Below are 26833 nucleotides of genomic sequence, written 5' to 3' on the forward strand. Positions count from 1 at the left end.
ATTTAAATTTTAATGGTTTTCTGAATTAACTTTAGCCCTCCACAACTTTTAAATAATTTCTTTGGCACCTAAATTGAATTTATGGCTAACGCAAGATTTATATGGCACAAAAGCTTCCAAGATTACAAGAATATTTAATGGATGGTCCGACCTTTAGAGTTTTTTCTGTGTGCAGCTCTAATATCGCCACTCTAGATTTTTTATTGTCCGTCGGCGCCTGCATTCATACCGATTGCTGATGATAAAGTGCTTGATAAATGAATTGAAGGCAAACGCAACTAAACTTTCAAATAAACCGGGATATTATGCACCAGCACAGAGTGTCCTCGGTCTTCTTGGCACTACTCCGTGGACTCCACTCAGCTCCTCAGCTGCTTGGATGGCCTGGATGCCCTGGGATTCCCGTGCCAGCTGCTGTGCTTATTTAAAATTTATGAAAACGCATCATCTGCACAGCACGTTCCATTATTTGCCAGATAACTCAGCTACGGGCGGCGCCAAATAGCTCGCCGAGCACGCGCCCAAGGACCAAGGATAAAAGAACCTCTTCTCACCTGCCCACACGAGCTTACCTGCTGGTAAAGCATATGTTGTATGTGTAACATACGTATGTATGTGCTCGGCTGTGCTAACAAACAGTGGACATTTTTCAAGAGGTTTCGACGACCATCTTTGCAGGATTTATGTGTGTAATGTGAAAAATTTCAAGCAGCAAGCGCTGCAAATTTATGTGCCACCCACTTACACTGGCTCACACTAAGTGTGTCCAAGGATATTTGTGTTTAACCAAGCATAATCCTATTAAATGTGACAGGGGACGACAATTGGCTGGATTTTTGGCCACGACAGCAGCGCTGCTTGTGTGCTGCATTGTCAGACCACTGGAGTGTATTAAAATATGACAAACTGTTTTTGTTTCCCGTCCCGCGTCCGGACACGTAAACGTAAACAGCAACGTGGACGAGTCCGAATTTGTGTGGGCGGTGGGCTTTAGGCGGTGGGCCTTGGATGTGTGTGTGTTTTAGTGCGGTGGCTGCCACCCACGAAGATGAGATTTTGATTAATGCGCAATGCTGCTGGCGGGGTTGCTGTTGCATCTGCATTAGCGTCATTGCTGCAGTGGCTCATGCAGTTGAAATGCAAATGCACACTGGCCAGGAGAGCGTGAAAAAGCGGCGGGCGGTCAAGGGCGCCGACATGGGACTGAGCCGCATCCATTTGTCTTCTTCAGGGACAGCAACAGCAGCAGCAACAGCAACAGCAGCAGCAGCAACAGCAGCAGCAGCAACAGCAGCAGCAGCAACATTGCAACATGCAACGTGCAGCAAAGCACAGCGACGTCAGCAGGAGCATTCAGCAGAGCTTAACTCAATTGGTGGGAATGAAATATTTAAGATGCTCACGCAAGTGCATACCGATGTAAGAATCTCTCATATGCTGCGCACTCTAAATCGTATTATGCACACTGCAGTAGTCGTGAAACATGAACGGGTAACGTGAGTCTGGCGATTCCGGTGGAGAGTTATTCCTCTCTGCCGTACTGAACGAATTCTAACGATTTTCACATTAGCAACCGCCTACCCCCTCCACGCCCATCGGACCTGGCAGCTGTCTATCTATTCGACTGCCTTAACAGGCGATGTCGGAAGGCGTTTTGTTGTGCCTCCTAGTTGCGGAACTGGCTGCCGTCCCGTATCTGCTCCGTATCTTCCATCACCACGTGGCAGCCTCCTCTTCCGCTCCGTCACAGGAACATGTATGGCCCATGTTCAATGCGGAGTTGTGTGCCGCATAAATAAACGTATAGAGAGCCTTCCTTAAAAGCCCTGCCTTAAACCATATTTTACATTCTTTTTCCCAATGCAATCAAATTGTCAGTTACCAAAGCACACTCGAAAGAGGTGAGATTTGGGGACGATACTATTAGGAAATCATTCTTAACATAATGTTTTAAGGATGGGAAACAACGGAATAACATCAATAAAGAACATTCTACACTCCATAATGAAGATAATTGATTTATAAAAACTAGCCAAAAGCAGTTTCTTGGTAAGAAGACAAACATTTTTAAAATCTTTATTTCTTTATGTCAATCCCTGATAGAGCCATTTTAAATTTATAATCTCCTTTTTTTCGAGAGTACTGGTAATAGAACTCACTGACCTGAGTCGTGACGTGCATATTTTTAGATTTTGCCGCTTTCCATTCAACTTTTCACAGTTTTTAGCCGTCTAAAAATACCATCCGCTGGTGCTGCTTATAGATTTGGATAATTGTATGCACAGCAAAAGCCAGTTGACGTAATTACACGCCCACTGCGAAATGTTGACAGAAAAATCCCCCATTCAGATGGCATAAGCCAAAGGCAAAAACCCTAACCAAGCCCAACATCCATCTGAATTGAAGTCCCGTTAGCGAATTAAATGGAAACGAATTTGTTGTTTTAAAATAAAAATGCATACAATTTTTTTATTTTCATTCGCTTGGCGGCGTTTGCTTTAGTTCGTTTCATAAAAAGTATTTATACACTAAATATCATGGGTATTACATAAAATTGCTTGTAAATATTTTTACATTTGTATAAAAGTGGAAACTGAAATCGCCATAGGACATTTGTCATAGTTGTGCTTATGCCTTGAGTTACATACTAGGGATTACAACTGGACGCACTTACACACTGCTAGCTACACATTATTTACGATTATTTGATTTATGTTCTCTGCTCGCTTTTTTCGTTTCGAATAGCGCTTAGTTGCCAGTTCGTGCTTATGGCTAAAAACTATAAAGAGTATGCCCAAACATGGGCAGTCGGAATGCTTAGAGTTTATAGATGGTACGAGAGAGGGATCGTCGTGAATACTTCGGCCGGCTGCTGGGCACGGATTTGCGAACGCTCCTACTTTTTGTGCTAGAACATAAAACGTAAATTTAATTTGCGGAAAATAAGCGAAGCCCATTTGGAAAAAAATGAGGGAGAAAAACCAGATGCTTTATGCAAATGATAGTTAAATGCCAACAAAGTGAAATTATTTAATTCAATTAAATAAGATTTTTGTTTTGTTTTTGTTTGCTGTTGATCCTGATGTCGTATTAATTCAATTCTGATGGGCTCAACGGATTGTGTTGTTGTCGTTTCTTTGTGGTTGCTGCACAACATTAAATTTACAGTTAAATTCTTGCAATATCTCAATGCGCGATTGGGTTTGTTTTTAATTTGCAATGAAAATATTTTGTTTTAATGCGTACACTTTTGTGATTAGTAACAAATGGGATTTCGTAAATGCAGGCGACACGTTATTTGCACAATTAATTAAAATTATTAATACATATGCGAATATCGTGCGTACATAATATACTATACATATGTATACAATTAGTGGGTATATTTAATGGACAGCGAGCCCTCTAACACGCTGATATGTTTGGGTGAGTGTGTGTGATTCTGTAGGTTGTGGGGAAGGTTGTACGTGTAGGGGATTCGCTCGGATCGCATACTCTCATACCCACCACACGGCGTATACGCAACTTCGACACTTTATCCCATTTCCTTCTACCTGCTGCTGATGCTGCTGCTCCTGCCGGATATCCTCTACTTCTTTTTGCCCTTTCGCTTGTTCTTGTTGCGGTTATTGTTGCCGCTGCTGCTGCTGTTACTGATGCGGTTGCCCTGCTTGCTCGATTCTGGACGGGGTATGCCGCTGGTCACAATGTTGGACACGGTCCGAGTGGTGGTCACCACACTGGTGCTCGGCTCGTTGTCCTCCGCACTCACAGCCTCGGTCGTCGTGGTGGTGGTTGTTATGGTCTCGCCCTGCTGACGGTCGAAAATCTGACGTTCCGACTCGCCGGCGCTCAGAAGACGGTTGAACATATCCTCCCCCGACTCGCCCTTCTTTTTCTTCTTTTTGACCACCTCGGTGACGGTGACCACCGCCGATTTATCGCTGGCCGCGGGCAGAGTGTAGGTCCTTTGCGTTTCCACCACCGTTTCGCCCTCCGTGCTGAGCAAATCCTCAACGGACTTGCGCAACTGCTTTGAGATCTCCGCCAGGGCACGCTGCTCGGCCTGCAACTGGGCCAGGGTATCGGTTCCACATGGCTTCTCCTTCTCCTCTTGCTCTTCCTTTTTCTCCACTTCTTTTGGCTCCTCCGCCTGTTTGATGGCCGTGTAGGTCTGCGACTTTTGCAGCTTGCTGCCCGTGGCCAGCGTATTGAGATTCTCGATCACCTGGGCGCCCTGCACATAGGTGACATTCAGCTGCTGCTCGGCATTGTCCTCCTCGTCGGAGTCATCGCTATCCTCGTCCGAGGAGTCACTGCTCTCCTCCTCCTCCTCGTCGTCGTCCTCTTCATCATCGTCCGACAATTGGCCCGCCAATTTGGCAATGATTGTGTTGCGGTTGCTGTCCTTAATCAGCTCCTCGAGCAGCTGCTGCTGATTGCCGTTCTTGGCATCGTCCTGGTCATTAGCAGCGCCAGCAAAGTCAACAACATCGTCGACGGCATCGCCGTAGGCGCTCTCCTCATCATCCCGCGCATCGCCATAGGCATCCTCATCGTCGTCCTCGTCCTCGACCTCCTCCAGCTGCTGCTGCTGCTGCTGCTCCTTCTCCTCGCCCTCAAGGCTCTTTTGCAAATTCAATTTGACGCGCTCGTTCTCTAGCAGCTCCTCGAGCACGGTTTTCATTTTAGCATTTAATGACAGCTCCGACCTACCGCCGCCGGTGGCTCCGGGCAGCACGAAAGTTTCGCTGCGCAGCACGGTCACGGCGCCCTGCTCAAAGTCGTCGGGGTCGAAGGGCAGGCCGCCGCTCACGTGGATGGTGCGGGCAGTGCCGTCACCCCCGATGACGGGATTCAGCACCTCCACAATGGTAGTCTCCTTGGCCAGCGTCTGGTGGAGCGCGAGTGGCATGGGCTTGATGCGCACCTTGCCGGATGCAATGCTCTCGATGGACGACGGGCCGTAGGCATCGGAATCGTGGCGCAGGAACAGCTTTTCATTGTTCGCCTGCACGGTGACAATGGAGGCGGTGTCCTCCTCATCCTCATAGTCATCGAAGTCATCTTCGTCCTCTTCGTCCTCCTCCTCACCATCCTCTTCCGATGCATTGTCCTCGAAGTCATCTGCCCCAAGCTCCAGCGGCGGTTGCGTTGCGTCTAGGGTGCCCTCCTCCGATTCAGGAACTTGCAGCTCCAGGGATATGATGCGCTCCTTGCAGGTCTCCACCTAAGTGTAGATGAGGCGGATACGTTGTGCAATCGGTTTGCCAGCACACTAACTACTAATGGAAGCAACGGAAATAGAGCAGAAGGCGCAGGCACCGCAACCAGAGATCTCTGTGTGTCTCACTAAAAGCGCTTACAGCTAATTTATGCAGCAAAGTGTGGAAAGCGAACGGCTTGGCGGGTGAATTGAGGTGTGAGACAGGCAAAAAAGGAGTGAAAGGGGTGAACACTACATATATACAAACAGGTATTAGTTAACATTAGTAATTATGGGTGGTAACGTGCAAGACTTTCTAAGTTCTAGTTGATCTGCTCACGAACTGGGCCAATTTTGGGAGGCTGGCACGCACAGGAGCAGCCTAGTTGTATACGTGATATGGGGAAAATTGACAAACGACTAGAAAGAAAATTGCCGGCATTTTCATCGTGTCCTGGGGGCGAGGTGGGCGGTGGTTTAAGTGTGGTGGCTTGGGTAGCCTACAAAAGACGATAAGCCAAAACTAAACTGCAGTTGACAGGGAGCAACGCACCAGGACATCCGAGAACAGAGCGTGCTTCTGCGGCATCCTGCGGCGAATTCAGTGCAACGGGGTCAGCAAAGTTTAGCTTTGCTCCCACTGCCCTGCAGCCAAGTTTTTTGCACTCGAATTACCGGAACGAAACCGCAAGTCAGATTCGGATTCAGAATCAGATACTGCCAAGGCTTCGCTTGCAGTCCCCAAGATGAGAGGCAGGCACCCCAGCCAGAAGGCCCTTTCTTTTGCTTGCCGTTGACATTCTTTCGGAATGCGGCGGTTGCTTGTTTCTGACGGTCACCACTTCCTTCTGTTTTGCAAAATTGAAAACCAAACCTCGCCGAAACACGTGCCCGCAGAATAACAATAGCAAAGACATTAAATGCTTTGCGTGTTTGTCTGTTTTTATTTGCATTCTTTTGCCAAGTATATGTTTTGAAAGTCATTAAAACGATGCTGCCTGCCGCAAACAAAAAACTTTTGCTTTAATTTTAATGGACTCGACCATTAAAAAGCAGCGCGTCATTATAATGCGTTTGCATACTAAAAATTGTATCCAGAATCAAGCCCCAAATGACGGTCGACCGAGTCGTTATAGCTTTATAGACACGTGACAACAACAACAGACCCGAAAACAGACAATGAAACTCTTTGAGGGTTCGACCTTAAAAAACATCGACTCCGACGACGACAACACTCAAACGGCAAAGAATAACTGGAAATAATTTAAGGCCGCGAGCACCACGGATCCGATACCTAAAACCTTTTCCCGACGTAGGTGGCTCGCAAAAGTGGCTTATTGTCCTTTTTATGCGCTGCACTTCAGGCTTTTCTGTGTGGCGCTTTGGGTGGAGCACCACCTGGCTACCTAAAGCCAGGCAAATGTCAACAAAATCCCCTTGCCAACTGAGTGCTTGGAGGATATTAAAATTTGTTTTACTCAACGGTTGGGCGACAAACTTTCCAGAGTCAAGAAAACGGACAGACCATAAAAGAGACGAGCTCTATAAAATAATTAAGACAATGCCGGAATTTCTGCGTAAGATGTTTGCTTTGTACAATGAGTGTAACGATGGTAAGTGCTTAATGTGGTGGTTGGTGCATTAAATGAACGTAAAATGTGCAACCGGAAATGCGAACTACAAGAAAGGGGGGACGTAAACGTAAACGATTACTTGAGGATAAAACAACACACATAAAACGGTAATGGAAACCGAAAATTAGAATTAATGTGCCTAGGAGACGCTGTAGCCAAATGCTCAAACGAAACTATAATTGGTGCCAATTGATATATAATACAGTAATTGCTGGTTTGAATTTGATTAGCTGGCTCTAACCTCCGTCTCGATGATTTTCTCAATGTACTCGACGGTGCGCAACTGAGGTCGCCCCGTAATGGGGCAGGGCACCTCCTCAGTGCGTCGCACAATCTTCTCATCGAGTATTTTCTCGCGCTCGCGCACAATGACTGGACCATCGCTGGATTTTATGGCAATTTTGGGAAACACTATTTTCGGCTGAGCCTGATTAGTGGGTAGACAATAAATAAGAGAGATAGATAGAGATAGTGAGAAATGGTTAGGTTGGGATAGGTTATATTTTTTTTTTTTATAATGGGGGCTGGCTTTCGTTCGACATTCATTAATTCATTAAGTTTGCATTCCGATTATACACTTCTTCATCGATATTGATCCTTGATTAGTTACACTCGAGTCTGAAGAAGGGTATTAGTTTAGCTGGCGGTTAGTTAGTGAAGCAAACCATGTAGCTATGTGGGTACATTTGCTCGTTTTTGGTTATGTTGGCAGGCAAGTTCAGGCCATTCCATCCGGCTCATCGGGCGCATATGTTAATGGATATGGTTTTTGGGTTTGGCTATGTGGGTTCGGTTAGTGCTTCAGGTGCTTCGACCCCCGATTTGAAACTTACCTCGCTGGCTCTGGACTCGTGGCTGATCAGATCGTCGGTCATCTTGCGCATGTTCTTGATCACATCCTGGGCCTCCAAGGCACCCTGTTCCAGTGATCGAAGACGAGCTGCCCGCCAAGAGGCGCGCTTCTCAGCACTAAATTAACGAGAATCAAGGGATTAGCATGGATATCTTTGACTTTGTAGTAATGGTCAACTGATACTCAATCTGAACTCCAGCTTAAGCAAAACTAATTACAAGATATGACTATTGTATTTACAGAGAGAAAAAGAGAGAGACAGATAGAAAGTGGGTGTGACTAGGACAGACACCGCTAACTAAAACAAAATATAAAATAATATAATATAAGGTGTTCCAATGGACGTGGTCATATACATAGATACATTGAGAGTTCGTATTGCCTCGCGTGAGTGGGTGCATTCATTGGGTGAGTTGGTCTTTGTGTTTCGAGTGTGGACGTCCGTCCATGGTATATAGTCCAACCTAAACAGGGGCTAGTCGTGGTTTGGCAATTCGCACTTTCCGCCCACAAATGGGCGACACTGGACATGTGACCTTTCTGGGGAGGGGCCTGCACGCATGTCAACTCGTTGACCGAGACGCATTCAACTTACTTAATCATGGAACGGCTTTTGCCGGTGGGCGTTGTGGGCGAAGCGGCCTGCTCTGAGTCCTGCGTCTCCAGCTGCCGGAGATACTCCTCCACACTAAGTCCGGATTGGCGGGCCGACGAGGCCAGGGCGCGGCGTTCGGCCTTCAGAGTTCTAATGGGAATGCGACTGCCTCCGGCGGAGGGCGAATCCTCCGGCTCGTGATGTTCCTCCTCCGGAATCGAGGGCTCCTCCGGCTGCGATTGCTGCTCTTTTTGCTGCCTGAGACGCTGTTGCAGGGCTGGTGGTATCACAACTTTGACCTTTGGCTTGGGCAGCAGCGAGGGCTTGGGCAAATCAACTGCCTTCACCCCAGAAACAGACTTTTTCTCCTTCTGTTTCTGCTTCTGTTTGGGTATTTTGCTGGGGGCAGGTGGCATTGTCTGCGCCAGACTTTGTGCGGCTCTGTCATTATTTTTGAGAGTTGGTTTTCGTGTTCGAATTGTGCAAAGTAAAACAACACACATTTAATCAAATAATTTGCTTGTCAAAACCACAAGTGAGTTCGGTGAGATGCGGTTAGCACGTGATATGAGTAGTTACAAAAACATAATGACGTTAATTTCTTTTAGTCACACTTCTGTACGTGTGTCGTCCTGGCATCCCTTGCCCCAACTTTGGCATAACAAGTCGAATTTGTTGTAATTAAAAACCAAGAAACATACTGTAAAGTTTTGCAGCCCGAACAGAGTGCCCCCCAACGAAACCCTGACAAAATCACTTTTTGAAAAACTTTGCCAACAAGTGCAATAACATGGCAGCTGGAGATTAGCGTGCCGAGGCAAAGGAAGCTTGTCTGCGGAGTCGTAAAACTTGGCAAGAGCCCGACTCGCACTATATAACCATGGTGGTGTAGTCGTACGTATGTATAAGTGCCGGGAAGCACGGACCAGTATGGCTGTATGCAAAATTAATTTTAAAATAATGCGCCTTAGAACTATTTGCAATGGGATTTTGGCCCTGGAATCTTTATCCCTCCTGTCTGAACTTTGTGGTCTATCCGTTAGGCATTTTTATGCCCTCCTTGCAGCCAACTGACTTTTGTCTTTAACAAATTGCTACATACTTTCAATTTAACTTTAATACGAAATTATTCACACAAAGCCAGGGCAGCGGCTACAACTACAACTACAAATACAACTACAAGAGGCAACTACTAAGTCGCTGGCAGCAACTTGTGCTTGAGTGATTTATGTTTTTCAATTTGAACACCGCCGGCTTGGCTCCTAGGTCCTTAGACCTTGGAGCAGCGAAATAGGAGTGAAACTTTTCGTTGAAACACTCTCGCTACCTACGCAAATGTCATGCCTGAGGAATCCGGAGGAGCAACCGGAATGAAGGAGCCAAGTGGAGACAACTAAGGGCACGTGAAGTAGGTAGTGGTAGCTCCTGACCCAGGGAATCGCACTTATAATATTCTTGGGGATTCTTTTCTTTGCTCATTTCTTTGGCTCGTTTTATTCATTCATTTGTCCTCTCGACTTTTAAATGAACTTTGCGCCAGCACTCGAGCGCCCGCCTCTGCATTAATCCTAGCGGCCACCCAAAGTATTCAACTTTTGCATTTGACAGATTTATGCAATCCCAAGTGAAACTTTTTTCCCAACCGGAACTCTAAATGATTGTTTTTCGTCTTTCAATTGCTAATTGCTCGACTCGCCCGCTCATAATGAGGAGGGCCAGCAGAATAATATTCAAAACACCCCCCAATAAACGTCTAGCAGCCAAACACAAATGGTTAAGTGTCAGATGGGAGGTATGTAAATGATGCAAAAACCACAACCGAAGAGTGCTCGAAAGTTGGTTAGAGTTCGACAATTATGCGAACGTGGTGATTGGTACGATAAATAAATTACTTGAAAGCTAATTTGAGTCATTCGCCTTTATTTCTAGTATAATAAATTGTACTTCTTTTGTATGCAAAATAACAAAGTTACATAAATATGTATGGCACAAATCGATGACAAATACGTACATATGTGGATGATTAATAATATAATAATATTGGTAATGATAGATGCTGTGATTCCATAACCGTAGTCAGTAATATTAATACATTGTTAAGCAGTTCTTATTTATGTGGTTCTTTTGTTCACAGATTTTAACATATAAATATTTATAAAATATATCGAAAATTTAAACACCGTTTGGCTATCGTTAAACTTAACTTGCTGGAGACTTTAGGAATATATTTGCTTTTGTGAAAGCTTGTTTTTGGAAATACGAATACACTATAACGGCTAACTTAAAGTCAGGAACTATAAACGTTAAACTTTTCTCATTGCTTTAAAAAATAAAAAATAAAAACACCTGAAATACCTGTTAATTAATTCAGTTTTTTAAAACAATTTCACAATTTAGTTAGGAATAACAATCGCGGTAAATGCATCTTAAACCAAGCTTTTCAATCGCAAAGGCGATAAGTAGACATTAACCCGACAATACCTGCTAAATCGTGACTTTATCTACACACATTTATCTATGGCAATTAAACAAGTGGCAAGTGGTCAAAGGTGACAAAACGAAAAGAGCACAGCTAACTAATGAGACTTTTTGTCCTGCTCTAAAAATCATTATTTTTAGTAACAAACATTTCAAAAATGCAAAATGCATATAAATTATGCAAGCAACACACAAGGCACTGGAGTTCAACTGTGTGTGTGGGTGTGTGTTTTTGTGGGTGAGTCGTGTTTGTGTATGAGTCCTAGAAGTGCTGAAGGTGTGTGAGTGTGCAGGATGTGTACTGAAAAATTTCAAGTGTAGCCAACGCAGACAGACTAGTTGTTGTACGGAAAGTTGGGCAATTTGAAAAGAGAGAAATAATTAGGCTAATAAAATGCAAAAGGGAGAGACATAGCATGTGGCATTAACACCATGCTTTATCCATATCAGGTGTGAGTGGGCGTGGTTGAGGGTGTGGGCGTGGCCGTTGGCGGGGGCGGGGTCATGGTAGTTCTCAACTCTATAAAGTTCACGTTTCAGCGTTAACATGTTACGGGTACGGATATAAAAAGTTTTCGTGTCGCTGTATAAAAACGACTTTATATTGCAGATTAGTGTGTTTACTGCTCGCTTCAATAGTAGTTGTAACTTATGCTCAAAAAAGTCTCGTTCGAAGTACACACTTTACATATATAGTATTATATAGGTTAAACTTAAAGCTATGGTTAATAAACGTGTCACATTCGCACAAGTCGTAGTGAGGGTGTCAGAGCTTAGTTTAGTTTAACTTCTAAATACTGCTTCAATTTCTTCGAGTGGATTCCTGCAAAAGTGGGTTGGAAAAGCAGAAACAGAAAGTTTTTGTGGTGTACAATTAAAAAGGTGCAGAGAGTCGAGCTAATTGTAAAATAATAAATACACAATGGTTGACCAAGGCCAAGTACTTTTTCCCCGCTTCTTTTGGTTTGGTTCTTTTTCCGAGGGGATTTTATTCTGTCCAATTGTCCAAATGTAGCCGGACTTTCCACGACTTGTAATTAATATTTATGTGACCAACGAAAAACAACAATCCAAACAAAACAATCAACCGAAAAAACCGCATACGACGGACCAAAAAAAATTTATAAAATAGACTGAGAAAAGGAAAACAAAAAACATCATTAACGCCCTCATTTTAAGCTTAAGGTCAAATTATGCTTTTATATCAAGACACACACAGACACAGACAACGTCATGCCGATTTGCATACGCCGCGGAGCGATCCATTTGAGGAACGAACGAAGCGCCAACGCCATAAAATATAAATTAATTTATGCGCAATCAACAAAACATAAATATTTTCATCTGCATAAAATCACAAAAACGTCCAAGAAGCAAACGGCCGCAAACATACACATTTAAATGTAAAAAAAAAATTAATAAAATCCGAAAGAGGAGACAAAAAACAAAACCAAAAAAAAAACATCAATTCTGCGGTCGCCAGTCACTACCAAAATTCGAAAAATCCAAAAATCCACCAATTGTCTTGTCGCTGCCAATATTTCAGGGTCAACAGCGACCGCAAACCAATTGAAAGCGAGAGCGCGGGAGTCATCCGGCGATCAGCCATCGACGGAGTGGAGCAGAAAACAGAACGTATGAGGCTGAGGCTGATGCTGAGGCTGAACAACATACTAATATTAGTTCATAAATTATCAAACAATAAATTAGACGATTAATGCACGACTAAGAATTCGATTGCGATTCGCCGACATCGCCGGCTATCCAAATCGACGGCTTTTTGTCGTCACGGAAGCCAATTTGATGTCGCAAAAAAATTCATAAACACGGATCTGGCGAGCCTTTTGTGTTCCAAAGCTTTTATAGATTTAGACGAGTTTAATTTGAATATAAATACAAATAGTTTAGAGAACACTGCCTTGCCGGCTCATTTCGAATGAGTTTGTTTTTCCTTCTTTTGTTTCGTTCTTTTTTACACAATTTATGCATGGAAAAAAATAACCAAGAACAGGAAAGAAGAACGAAACTAGTAGAAATTCTTGCTAGAAATTTATTACAAGGTTATTAACATGTTTATCTTCTTTTCCTCGTTATGAATTCCAAGGCTACGGGCCCAAGCAACATAATAACACACATTTCAATTTATTATATTATGCATGTAAAGTTGTAAAGCCTGCTGGCTGGCGGGTTTTGTTTTTTTGAGGGTGCGGAGGGAAGGTTGCCAGCCATTCCCGAAGTTTTTGGCAGCTGGGCCCACAGACAATTTGGCTTCAAGGTCTTCTCGACCAAGTTGTCAACCAGAATGTTGGGGAAATTGCGCCGAGTTCTCCGCTACAGGGGACGTCATGAGATATTTATTCCGATATTTCATACCAAATTAATGATTAGTTCTTGCGGCTTGATTTATGCGAAATGTTAGAAGAACAAAGTGGATCAGTGGAAGAAAAGGAAATATTTAGAGACGAGCAAGTGTTGAAGGGCTTATGACAGTTCCTTTGAAATTCCAGCAAGCGCTTTTGTAATTCAATGTACTTAATGAAATTCAATGTACGCTCAAGTGAAATTAGCTATCCCGTTTGTGTACATGGCGCGTTACTTTCATAGCTCTATTCTTAGAGGAAATTTTATGCGCAAACACAAAGGACTGCCGCGAAGTCCTTAAATGTCTGCAACTTGTTGTCCTGCTATATGATATCTGCCGTTGTCATACGTGTCGTTTGGTATACATTTCACTTGTTTTTTCTCTCTTGCTTTTCCAACTATTTGTTCGCAGTGAATACCCTTTGTCAGCGGAAACAGGAAGCAGTCTCCCATCAGTCAGAACACTCTTTCAAAAATATATATATTATATATATTTCCATATATGAAACACCTTTTAACTTTAAACTTCAGGTTGTGAGTTTGTGATTTGTGGCAAAGGTCAAGCAACTGGTCAACTGGTCAACTGATCTCTGGGGTAATGAACTGAGAAGCGTATTTGTGAAGCGACTTTTGCCGACGCACTTGACGTCACACTTTTTAATGTTTTCCTGAAACCGCTTTGGGGCGGAATTGTATTAAATTACTTTGTTGTTGCTCATTATATAATGTTGTTAGAGTCAGCCACTGGAACATCGCGTGGGGACGAGTCCTTCTCGGTTGAGCGTGCCACATATGTGTGAAAGCTGGCTGATAACCGCCATGTACAAAATGGCTGACAACGGGTGGTGCTCCAGCAAGTGGGTGGTGGGCGGTGGCTGGCGGGCACCTGGCATAAGCGTTTAGTTTCTTTCATTGGTGGTTTTGTTTGCTTTTGTTCGGTTTTGTTCAGTTTTGTTGGCATACAGCACAAAACCAGTTGCCTTTTGACACAACAGTGGTTGCTACGTGTTGCATGCCACCGACAGCAGTTTGAGGTCCCATCAAAAGGCCACCACCAACCAATCCCAACGGCGCTAATTATAATTGCCAGTTTCAAGCAGGGCGCAGACATACATTAAAATATCATTCGGACCACCAAAAGGTGCTCGGGCCGAGATTCTGACTGGCAAGATTCTGATTCATTCGCAGCGCTTAATTCACTGCAACATACTTAACATAAAATCATCGATTCCCAGCGGATACTGAATTATGCGTACGTGTTGCGTGATGCTCTCTTGGCGGCTCATTTGCCGATCCATTGCCGGAGACCCAAAGCGAATCCGAATCTCAGTCGGCACCGCCCAGTTGAGCGAGCAAACGCACAAAACGCAATTTGCGGAATACCAAAATGAAGTTATTCAATTGTAAAAACAGCTGGCATTGTGCTGCGGGGAATTCAAGTGGAGTGGTGTGGTGTGGTGAGGAGTGGAGTTCGACGCCCACACGGAAGGAACGGGAGCAGGACGAACAGCAAGGGTGATGGCCTAGGGGGCCACGTTGCGTATACGCATTGCCTGGCAAAATTAAGTAAACCAGCAGCGGAAATACTTACACTTTTGAGTTAGGCCGCTCCTACTAGATTATCATATACACGAGATGAGATTTGAAGCCCACCGGGCGTAGTCTTATGTACTAAAAAGATTTCATCACCAGAACCATAACATGTTTTTCCGCCATTTTTACTCCCCCTCTTCAAGATTCCTTCTTTTTTTTTTTTACTTTTTTTTTAAGCCGACTAACGGCTGAGAGTCTGGCTGCGATTTACGAGTCCATACAACGCTTAAGTGCTACATAAAACTTAAACTGCTTGGGGCTCACTCGCTTATAATCGTATTCATGTGTGTGTGTGTGTAAGTGTGTGTTGTGGCTGGAAGTGTACTTACTATTAAAGAGCTCTCAGCCATAGATCGCTATCCCTATTTAATAACACACTAAGTCTCAATGATGATAAGCAGCTCCGACAGTTGACTGCATGGATAGTAAACAGAGTGGTGTTTTGTGGGCTGTGTATGTATGAGTGATTGAAATCTAAACTTATAAGAGCAACCCATATTTAAAGCAGCTGTAAGAGAACCGGCACCAGAACCAAACCAAAAGGCAGCGGAAAAAGCTTCACCAATAAAACTAAAAATTCAACTTCGTTTAAGAGATTATTATACTAAGCAAATGCACAAACACCGTGAAGTTGTGTAAGACTTTTGTGTGTGTGTGTGTGGGGGGGGTGGGTGTATGGATATCATAATCGCATGGGTTAAAGGGTGATTGATTGATAGATTGATTGGGTGGGTATGATGTGTAAGAGTTGACTTTGGGGTGTGTCTGTGCATTTAGATGTAACATAAAAAGCGCATAATGCAAGCACCAATAATCCGAAATAAGAGCACTGCATATCCGCAGACACTCACCTCATGTCCTCCGCATCATCCAAGTGCCCCAGTGCGGCGTTGTCAACGGAATCCCCGCAAGCGATGACCTTCTCCTGGTCGCTGTCATCATTATCATCGCCGCTGCTGCTACTGTTGCTGTTGCTGTTGCTGTTGCTGTTGCTGTTACCATGGCGCTTCTCGTCGGCGTCCTTGTCAATGTTGTCGTTGGCGGCATCCAGTAATCTGGAATTCTTATCACGGCGCAATGTTGCAATTTTCCTCTCCTCCTCTTGTCGCAGCTTTTCTACTTCATCCTTTGACAGGAATGAGAAAACTTTGTCTGCAACAGAATATAAATATATATATAAAATCAGTGTGACATCGCCCCCACTATTAAGTTGGGAAATTAAATAAATAGCCATCCGATGCCGCTTAGCGAGATAGCTGCTCTACTGGATTCCAAGCCAGACTTTGTGATGCAAATGGCGTTGGCAACCGCGCTTTTCCCCTTTCTAATTACGCAAGCCAACGAGCGCGTTGGGTTGGTGCCCAACGCTGAGGTGGCTTGGCAACCACTGATAAGTGGTTTGATTGACAACTAGGGCCAAGAAGCGAGATTTAAGTGGCAAAACCACCAGCAAAGACTAAGTGCACTGCGACATCTTGAGGCCGCCCCCACCCCGGGCGCTCATTCAATCATGAAACTTTTTGGCTAACCACTTCGACTCACCTGTCTTTTGTGTGGGCTTGTGTTGATCCTCCATCGCTGACTCAAAGAAGCGTTTTTTATCGGAAACCGATTTAGGCACTTTAGTCGGTGTTGGTTTGGTTGTGACCTCGGCTCCTTCATCCCTGCTGGCAGGTGTTGACTGGAAAATTGCAAACCGCTTTTGTTAGCAACTCAACGCAAACGAAAAAAAGGGCATGGATTTATTAAACGAAAAGAAAATCAATAAACATATAAAGCTAAACCAACGACAGACCACAGACCGGCCTCTCTGCCATATTTTCAATTAATGACTGGGAAAAACTGCAATTTTCAAAGCGAGCGCTGAAAAATCCAAATGGCCATAAAGAAAATTGATGGCACTACACAAGTTTATTAAAAAGCAGACAGCTGACAGCAGCACCAACGCCTCTCCGTCTGTTTCTGCGCCCCCAGAAAGGGACGTTTCGGTTGGGGTTTAGTTTGGATCAGCCATAGGCTGGCTCAATCATAAAGTGACCAAGCCGACATTTTTTTTGGCTGTGCTTCAGCACTCGGGGCATATAATTTACAGTGGGGTTTTTGGCGGCGGTGGTCCCGTATTGCATTGGAGAGGGCGCAAATTACAGTTGGGTGGGCTGGGAACAGAACAGAACGGAACGGACCAAACCGGAGCTGGCCATTTATCACCCAAAGTCGTGTACTGTCGGTTTTATGCTTTCATGCAATTCCTCGTGTTGGGCAACATGAGACACACACACACACACAGTAGCCAGATAAAGCCAAGTCGGGGTGGATAGTGGATAGTTAGTGCCTGCCGAGCAACGATGACTGCGACTACGACGACAAAGTCATTAAATGGCAGTCGGGAGGGGAGGAGTTGGACGAAACAAAGGCAAACAGGGCAAAGGGCAGCGTTAAACTGCACAAATTGCAACCTTATACCGAACTCGGCTTCGACCCTCCAAGCAAGGGCCAGCAGTCAGGACCAGCCAGAGCAACCAGACCATCCAGACCATCAAACCACACCAGTCCGAGAGCTCATAAATAAAGCAAGCCAAGGGAAAACCAAGGGAAAGCGGGCACGACAAGTGAAAGCAGCAGGAGTGGCCAGCTTAACTGAGCTGTATTTTTAGAAGAGAAATTAATTTCGTATCGGATTTTTCGATTTTCAATTAAAGTCAATGCACAGAGGCAACATATAGAAGGAGGAGCTATAGCTGTAGCTGGAGCTGCTTTATCAGCATCAGTCTGCAGCTGGAGGAGCTGCTCAGCAGTCTAGCTAATAGGAATTTATTGAGCCATGAAAGTGTTGAGAATGTGTGTGTGTGTTTGTGTATGTGTGTGTGTGGGTGTAACTCGAGCCGAGATCCCAGTGAGTGTGCACATGCAGCCCTGAATGGCGCATTAAAAGCCAATAAGCCATTGAATTACTCAGACCATGCGAACAGTGTTAGTGGGTGAAAGATTTTCGTTCGTGAGCTGAGTGACATCAACGATAAGGCGATGATAACGGGTACTACCAACTCTCTTCATATCGCAGGGCAATTACGAGTACTTTTGCGATAAGATTAAAACAAAGCGAGGCCGTTCAAAAAGAGGTAACCAGTCGAGAGTCAAATCAGTGTAGGGCCAGGTGCCAAAGCGATAGGTTGCCAACCAGTCTGCTTTTGGGCCAAATAGGGTCACGGCCCAATTAGATAAGTGGTTAAAAGTAAGTCAAGGTCACTGGCCCAGTGGGCGGTGCGCTAGGGCTATCGCTCCCATTTAAACAATCGCTTTTTTCGAGCACTCAGCATTGTTTGCACAAAGGTGCTGCAAGCTTGGGACAAGACAAAATGAATAGAACCCACGAAACGCAAATAAGAATAATACGCAATGTTTATTTGCCTTAAGGTATGCAATTAAAAATGTTCAGCTTGCTTCTTTGTCTTGATAAAATAAATTAGCATTATAATCAACTTAGCAGCGCTACGGCGAAATCAACTTTATAAATTGTAAAATTGTGTTTTCTGTCTGTTTTTCTGTTATTTCGTTTATGCTCAGGTATTTTTCTTCGTTATACTTATTTATTTGTTGGTTTTTCGTGTTTTTGCAAAACAAAGGAGGCAGCAGCGGCGCCAGTAGTAGTAGCAAAAATTAATGACCCGGTGGGCGTGGCAACTGCAGGTGGGCGACCATAAGCAGCCAACTGTTTCAATCAACGTCAAATTAAACTTGGCCCTGAGACCAAGGGAGTCGGCAGGCGAGGAAGGTAACAGCAGGAGCAGGAAGTGGTGCCCATTAAACTTCAACCGCTTGCTGCTCAATTTCAACTGCAATTTTGTGGGAAACGGTGGGGAGGTTGAGGGTGACTCGAAAGTCAACAAAAAGTTGCATCTAATTAGCAGGAAAGGTGTGCCGCCGGTCGATGTGCTGCAAGCTCACCAGCTCAGCTCCGCAGACACGACCCACAAATCAATCAATTTAAATTGCAAGCGAGTGAAATGAAAATATTGAAAATTGCAGTCAAGAAAGGAGAGAGCAAGAGACACGGCGACGAAAAATGCAAGGGACTGGGCCATTTAATTGATGGCAAAAAGGTGTTAGAATTTAATTAAAATGTATGAGCTGTGACAGGAGGCAGAGGCAGAGGCGGGCAGAGAGAACGAGGTAGTAGAGAAGCAACAGAAAAGTTCTGCGGTCAGTTAGCAGCAATTAAAAGCATGGTCATCGTTAAGCCGCAACCAACTAACAGTGGTCAACCCCAACTGTGGTATCGCATTTTAAGCAAGAATAAATCCAAATTTGTACGTTGTGGTAGGGTAACGTCTGGATAATTCTAAGCAATTCATTTATATGGTGAATTCTTATTGACCGAAACATCTGAGTTTTTTAAACTCCCTTAAAAAGATTTTGTACAGAATTCACTGGTTCAACTATTATTTAAAGTATTAATAAGAAGAAAATCTTTGAAAATGTGAGAAAAAACTGTTCTGTAGAATACACTGTCAAATTTATTTGTTGGCATATAATGTAATGTTTGGTATAATTCAACAAACCAAACTTTGTAAAACAAAAAAAAATTATTTCTTTGGATGTACACGATTTTTTTGTACTTAAAAAGATTTTGTACTGTCATTGCTGGCAAATGGAATGAGAAGTTTAAGCTATTTCGTAGACCACAAAATTCTGGGATTTTATATTTGTTCAATATTTTCAGATCGCATATGTATTGTTTTAAAATGGCAATTATATCGAATCTATATTTCAAGTCAAAGTAGCTTAGATTTATCCCAAGACCTAATTCCAACCCAACGTTCTTTGGTCAACGAAAATCGAAGAAGCCTACAATCTATACCGTTGTCTCCTTGCCAGTGGGCGTGGTGGGCGTTCGAGGCGTAGCTGACTGCTGCCACGCCCCCTCCAATTGGGGCTGGGACTGAGAGCGCAGCTTGAAACTAGCCATGCCCCTCAGACCATGGGGCTTTTGGGCCACCGGCGGCGGGGCGGGAGCGGTACGCAACTTGGTCGCCTTCGGCGGACGCTTGGGCGGAAGGGGCGGTGGCGTGGGCGATTTGGAGGCGCGACAGGAGACCGAAGTGTCACTGCTGCGCCGCGAATCGAAGAACGAGGTGTTGCTGTAGATAGCCTCCTCCTCGATGGTCGAGTAGATTTCCTCGGCCGTCTCATAGTAGCTGGAGGGGATGCCACCAGCACCCAGAGTCGAACTCTTGCCCGGCAGCAGCGACGAGCTGGAGGAGCCGATGGAGAAGGAACTGGTGCTGTGGGCCAGCGAGGAATTCGAGATGCCAACGCGCGCCGTGGTCATGTTTTGGTAATTGCTATTTGAGTCGGGGCTGACCACAATTTCCGAGAAGGTCGGGAACTTCATGGCGGCGTACGAGGGCGTGGGTGAGGTCACCGTAACGGGCGGAGGAGGTGGTGGCCCACGGCGGGGTTTGCCACCCACCGATTCACTCACCGATTGCAGGTAGAGCAGGCCCGATGGCGAGGTTTGCTGGTTTGCCACCTGGTCGCCGGGCAGGAGAACCAGGTTGAAAATGGGCTGGGACTGAGGCTGGGTTTGTTTGGGGTCAGGACTCAGAGAGGGGGAGGCGGGCTTAAGGGTGAGCGTATTGGGCTGCTGCGGTTGCGGCAGACTTGCATACTGCACGGGCAGTATCTGGGCCGTGGGAAATATCTGGGTGGGCGACCCGGCGACCAGCAGCTGTCGTTGCGGCAAATCCATCAAGCGGTTAGTGGCGCCACCAGCAGCAGCAGCAGCAGCAGCAGCAGTAGCAGCATTGGAAGAACAAGATGGTGACGTGGATGCGTTAGCGGTTAGTGGTGGCGGATACGACGGCGTCTCATGCAAATGACGTGTGTGGTGGTTGTTGGCAGGCGGTGTGGGCGGTGGTGGCAATGGCAGGTTGTCAATGTCGGTGTCGAAACTATCTAGGAAGGGATTCGTTACCGAATATCCACCGCCGCCGCTGGCAATGGGAACGGGCGGAGCGGGTTCGTAGGGTGCGCGCAACTGGTTCCTCAGCTCGTTCTCCCGCAGCAAATACTCGCGGTGCTCCTGCGGCGAAACCAGAATATTATCTGGCGAATTCTCGTGCAGGAATTCGTGGGGCCGCAGCTGCGAGGGCGTGGGCGGCAGGGCCTCCATGTAGATGGACTCCTCCGCCTCCCGCATAGTGGGCGTACTGGGCACCTTGGGCATGGTTGCGAAGTTAACAGGTGGCGGCGGTGGTGACTCCCTCGGGCGACACGGTTTCGTCTTGGTCACCACCCTCACTGGCAGTTTTGCCTCCACCGGATGGATCGTATTCGTGCTGGCATCGTGCTCGAAGACCGTGAAGTCACCTTGACCCACATCGCTGGCCTGGAAGGTCTCCAGCGCCACATTTCGCACCAGATCCGCCTTCTTCAGCTGCGGTTTCGGCGCCGTCGGCGGAGGTATTTTCGGTCGGGTGCCCGTAAGATTCTCCGTCGACTTGGAGATGACGGTATTGGGTGTACTACGTCCACTGGACAGCGACTGGGATTGCTCCAGCAGATCCTCGTTAGATCGGGAGGACCCAAAGAAGAACTGCTCGCGCGTGGTGCGTGGAGAACGTGGCGACTTGCTGACCTCCTTGGCTATCCGCGTGTACTCATCATCCTCGGATGTGGGATGCCGGAAGGGATTCTCTCGGTCCAGTTCACCGGGCGGATCCGGGGAAGTGGCTCGCGAAACGCGCTGCAGTTGCGGCGATTCCACTTCGCGAATGCGGGCTACGGCCGGTACTATGGGCACAGCTTTGTCCAACGTGGAGCACGGACTGGTGGCCCGCAGGATTCCCTTGCGCGGCAGGCGATTGCGTCCCGATCCTCGTGTATCCTGCTCCGAATCGTAGGCCCGCGTATAGCAGTCTGGGGTGCGAGAGCGGGATCGCTCGTAGTCCGATCTGGATCGTTCGTCGCCGCTGAGATCGAAGCTCACCGACTTGCGATGACCTCCATATTCCGGCGTGCTGCGTCCCGATCTCGACGGTTTGTACGGCCGGCAGTCACTTTCCGAGTCGCTGGTGTAGCGTCCACGTCGGCGGTCGAAGGTGTCGGAATCGGTGTCCGCATAGGAAGGCGGTGACTGAACTTCCAGAGGTGGAGAGCTCTCGGTATCCTCCTCGTCCTCCTCCAGAATGGCTTCGATGTCGTCTAGCCTATGGGAACCCTCATCGTCGTCATCCTCCTCCTCCTCCTCCTCATCGTCATCATCATCGTCGTCCTCGTCGTCTATGATGTAGACCGGTTCCGCCTTCTTGGGCTTCGTCTGGCTGGCCTTGCCAGCTGTTCGATTATCCTCCTGCGACTCCAGCATCTGCTGGTAGGAGTAACGTGCTCCGGGGGCCAGGCGATCGGGCGTCTGGGTGCCTCGTTGCTAATGGAGTTTGAATTGTATTGGTGGATTGCTCATTTAGTTCGGTATAGATTCGTTTTAGTTTGGATTTGTTTTGTTTGGGTTTATCGGGTGCAACGTCATCGCACACAAGCTTGGAACACAAATTGCAGTGTGCAGCGTTAATGGTGAGTGGGTATAATGGGGGTGGAGTATTTTGTGAAAAAGTGAAAATGAATTGAGGATGCTTTTTTTAGGTTTTTTTTGTTTCTATTTTCTTTGGTTTTTGATGATGATGCGTTGCGAACGACACACACAAAAGTTGTACGATTCTGTTTGGTTTTGTTCTGGGTGCTCCTTTTGCAACCTGCTTCCATTAGCCAATTACCAGTGATTTTCTGCTTGATGATGAGGTGAGTGACGGCGACTGCGACTGAGACTGCGACTCTTCTGGCCAATTTGCTGGGTGATGATTTTGGGTTGATGAACTCGGCACACGATGGCGATAGCGAACAGCAGCGTTACGAACACAAAGAAACAGCAGATGCGGAGACAAAGACGAGTCACATGGCAAAAGGAAAATAACGAAATCAAACGAAAACTTTCTTGCATTAAACTTCTTGACGAAAAACTAAAGAACTTCAGAAATCCAATCCTCTGAATGCTTTCCCAAAAACCAATTAAAAGTTTGACCTATTTTTTGCGGTTTTTTACGACAATACATTAAGATTTATTGACATCAAAAATGCACACTTTGAATTCCATTTAGCTAGCTTTAAATTTAACTATCATTAGGTAACAACGAAAGTGGGGAAAAACTCAATCATCGGATGGAAATGACCTATCCATTCTGTCAAGGGTATTGATTATACGCTGTGATTTGGGTTCAACTATGTGGTAACAGTAAAGTAGATACTTTAACAAAATATCCCTAGTGTAGGTATAGCTTGGCTCTTTTAAAAGGTTATAACAAGATGCCCTTTATCATAGGCTTTGGTTTTTTGTCGGAAATCCTCTTCTCTTTTCTATTCATGAGTATTATTCAGTTGCATAATTGGACCTTTTGTGTGTGCTCGTCACACATGTTTACACATCTATTAATATACAGAGTGAGTGTGTGTATGTATGTCATTTGGTTTCACATAGTATAAACATCGAAAGACTATATGTATAAGTGGAATACTTTCTGCCGCAAAATGGCGACAACTTTAAGAGCTCTCCACGTTGATAAATACATTTACACATTTGGTAGTGAGTTCCTTTCATCTCAACAATTGCTGGGGCGCGGATGTTGGGGTGTGAATTTGTTGCTGTTAGTGTTGATAAGGACACACTTTAACAATCGGCAGCTCAAGAGAGAGGGGGCAGAGATCTAGTGGGAGACATTGAAACCATTTGCTGAGTTGAGAGCGTTTAGTTTTTGATTGAATTTCGAGTGCGGAAGTACGGAGGAGAAGCGCCTTAAACGCTTAGTGCCTAGTGCGGGTAGTAACTCTTGGCCCTTTGAACACGCTTCCTCAAATCCTAGTTTTCTGTTTAAATTACAACTCCTTTAGTACACACTCAAGCTGTTGCCTCCTGTACCTTTATTGCACTTTGTATTCTGTCAGTTTAAACTAAATATTCAGTCTTATGGTGATAAACATCCGCTTGTTAAGCAATGCGCTGCTCAGCAGTAAGCTGCAATGAAATCGAAGGCGGAAATGCGGGTGGGTGGGAGGGTGGACAAACAATACAAAAGAAAAAAAAAAAAAAGAACCAACGCAAGATGGCGAAATGATTGAGAAAAACAATAAGAAAAGTTGTAAGTAAAAACGGAAAATCAACAATTTGTTGAGAAGCAACGTACAGCGCGCACATTATCGAAGGGAATTTTGGAGAATGAGAGAAGAACAAGGACGAGAAGAAGATAAGAGATACGTTTTAATGGAAATTTCTTTCTGCAGTTTTTGAATTATTTACATTTACATTTATTATACGTGCCATCTATATAGTAAGTATATGTATGTTTGTATATATATTTGAATTGTATGCCTGATTTCAATCCCTTTTGGTTTTTTTTATTCCCTTCTCTTTTCAATGCAAATTCAAATGGGGCATGCTTTAAGGCCAACAACCAGCAACGTTAACAATAAAAACAATGCCGCCTACGCAGTGGAGGCAAAAATAACAGGTAACAACAACTGTAACAGTAAAGACGCAAACTGAAATGAATATAATATGAAAGTAGCATAAATAACAACAACAACAACACGAACAACAACGAAACTCAACAAGAACAATGAGCCAGAGTGAGCCAGGCCAAGGGACCTGGCTGAAAAAGCCAAGAGCAGCATTAGCAGCAGCCAATATGCTAATAAATAATAAATTGTCTGCTGCCATATCAATAAATGTGAGGCCATCCTCTGCCGCCAAAGGAGCTGCGAGCAGCTAAACCCGACACATGCAGAACACATAACTCATACGCCCCATGGTACACGTAAACGCGCAGCCCACAGAGATAGGCTATGATTTTTGATTCACTTTTAATTCAAATGCAACTGAAAAACTTTTTAAAACAGCAACAAAAGCAGCACACACGAAATGGCAATGGAAATGGAAATCGATGCTGGGCCATTTGCGTTTTGCAGTGCTCACATGTGAGAATGAAAGTGTTTCGAACGAGAGTATGCAATGATTATTTTGGTTTTTAGTTACAGTCAGTAGGTGTAATGGGCTGATGCTATCATGCTGTTACGTGTGAATTCAGTTGAAAACATATAGTTTTACTAGCTAATTTTCAACTGGCATCACATGTCAGATTTATCACAACAGTTTTGTGACCTTTATGATTGGTGAGGTGATTTTGGTTTACCGTCTTTTTTTCTTTTTTTTATGTTTTACAATTTTTGATACACAAACACGCACGCACTCCAAACACGGTACACGCAATGTCAGTGACAGGACAAAGGCATTAGTGAAGTTACACAAACAAATAACAAGCTGAATACGAAACAAAAATCAAGTTAAGAGATTGGTGGGGTTTTGAGTTGGGTTTTAAGTTGAGTTTTTTGTTTTTGGTATTTTTGGATGACGACTGTCTGTTCGTGTTAGCTGTTACATGGGTGTATATGTATCTCGCACACAGACGGGCGATATACACAAACGAAAATTACACGCACAGATATTGAAAGACGTACACACACACAGACATTAAAGCCAAGACAAGAGACGTGCATCCACAGTCAGGTAGTTGGGTACATACCTGTAGTTGCGACTGCTCCTCGTCGTCCTTCTCCGCCGAGGTCGTTTGCGTCTGCACGGCCACGGCAGGAACAACTGGCACTGAACCTGCCGTGGTTGCAGCCGGAGCAGAAGTAGAAGCTGGGGCAGAAGCAGGAGCAGAGTTCACTGACTCGGCGGCCGCAATGGGAAGAGGTGCCGCCGGCGTTGTGGGGGTGGTTGGATTCGTGTCGAGCGTGTGCTTCGATATGACAACCGTCGTCGTCTTCTGTATCTTATCCTGCTCGTGGTGCTCCGACGGCGACTTCGGTGGCACGGTGGTGAAGGCGTCAGCCGCGCGTACAATTTCGAGCACCTAATTTGCCAACGAACGAACAACGACGGCATAAGTTTAAGTTCTTCCACAGCTGCCCAACAATTGAGTGTCACTTACCTTCTCCTGGGTGCTCTTCTCCTGACCCAATGGCGCCAACTGCGTCTGCTGTTGCTGTTGATGGGCCTGTTGTTCTGCGTGAATGAGCGCCACGGTCTGGGTGGCTGGCGTGTCCGGCGCTGCTAAATCTACGGATGCCACTGGCGTGGGTGTCGGAGTGGGCGTTGTTGTTGTAATTGTGGTGGCAGCTGGGGGTGTGGGCGATGGGGCGCCATGCACCAAGGCAGCAGCAGCGGCCAGCTGTGAATCTGGCTTCTGCGAGGCGAAAACATCAAAGTCCTGAACCAAAAAAAAAAAAAAAAAAAAAGCATTCAGTTTATGGACCTGCTCAACCAACCAGCTCCCGAAAATTCTGTACTCACCTGTCGCAGCCGCTCATCCTCCTCATGGTCGAGACTGGATACACTCTGACTCTGGCTCAATTCCGAGCCCGTTTCCGAGGCACGCGAGCCTGGTAAGTAAAGAGTATAGTAAATTAAGCAAGACGCAAGTGGGGCGTTAAGCTCACGATTACGTACCTTGACGACTGCCACCGCTGCAGGATGCAGACGAGTTAAAGCCAGTGCTCATGCCGCCGGCCTGGCCAATGGAATGAATTAAATTGGACTTGTCGTAGCCCTTGCAGACGACCAATTGAATCTCGTTGCCGGCGTTGCGCAGCACATTGACCGCATCCTGGTGCGAGGCACCCAGCAGCGAGTGTCCATTAACCTCCAGCAGACGCATGCCCACCTGAAAGGTTGTGGTAGAAAGCGGGGTGAAAGTTTCAATCGAGTTTTCCCCAGACAACAAAAGGTGGACGTTCAAGACAGTGTGCGTTACCTTAAGCCTTCCGTCCCGTCTGGCCGCACCGACCGAGTTAATTTTGGACACGAACACACCCTCGTCCGAGGGATCGCCCGGATTACCACGCTGCCCGTTCAGACCGCCCTTGATGTGCATACCCAGCCGTTCGCCCTCCGTCTTGCTGAGCAGCACTTCCTGCGATTCGAAATTAACAAAGAGAGATGAAAATTAGCGAGCACTCGGTTAAAGCAACAATCGGGACTATCTGTGGGGCCAAAACAAAGCAAA

At 45.6% G+C, this 26833-nt stretch overlaps 1 protein-coding gene across 33 annotated transcripts in view; it reads right to left on the minus strand.

The window, feature by feature from the left end:
* Positions 1-2434: 2434 nt before the first annotated feature.
* LOC108148589 (protein lap4) overlaps positions 2435-26833 on the minus strand; it is a 61263-nt gene continuing 36864 nt past the window's right edge. For 9 of the 33 annotated variants that reach the window (XM_041709721.1, XM_041709722.1, XM_041709724.1 and 6 more), the window contains 12 exons: positions 26582-26740; positions 26278-26491; positions 26122-26210; positions 25760-26038; positions 25349-25681; positions 20203-22146; positions 16263-16401; positions 15572-15872; positions 8289-8729; positions 7674-7809; positions 7082-7267; positions 2435-5230 (listed from right to left, as the gene is read on the minus strand). In XM_041709721.1, coding sequence (XP_041565655.1) covers positions 3590-5230; positions 7082-7267; positions 7674-7809; positions 8289-8729; positions 15572-15872; positions 16263-16401; positions 20203-22146; positions 25349-25681; positions 25760-26038; positions 26122-26210; positions 26278-26491; positions 26582-26740 — 5862 coding nt within the window. In that variant the 3' untranslated portion in view covers positions 2435-3589. Of the gene's footprint in view, positions 5231-7081; positions 7268-7330; positions 7620-7673; positions 7810-8288; positions 8730-10191; positions 11590-15571; positions 15873-16262; positions 16402-18101; positions 22147-23742; positions 23785-25348; positions 25682-25759; positions 26039-26121; positions 26211-26277; positions 26492-26581; positions 26741-26833 lie in introns of those variants that run through there. The other 24 variants (XM_017275660.2, XM_017275651.2, XM_017275658.2 and 21 more) reach the window with 14 other exon arrangements.

The sequence above is a fragment of the Drosophila elegans genome, unplaced genomic scaffold, assembly GCF_018152505.1.
Source record: "Drosophila elegans isolate 14027-0461.03 unplaced genomic scaffold, ASM1815250v1 contig_476, whole genome shotgun sequence".
NCBI lineage: Eukaryota > Metazoa > Arthropoda > Insecta > Diptera > Drosophilidae > Drosophila > Drosophila elegans.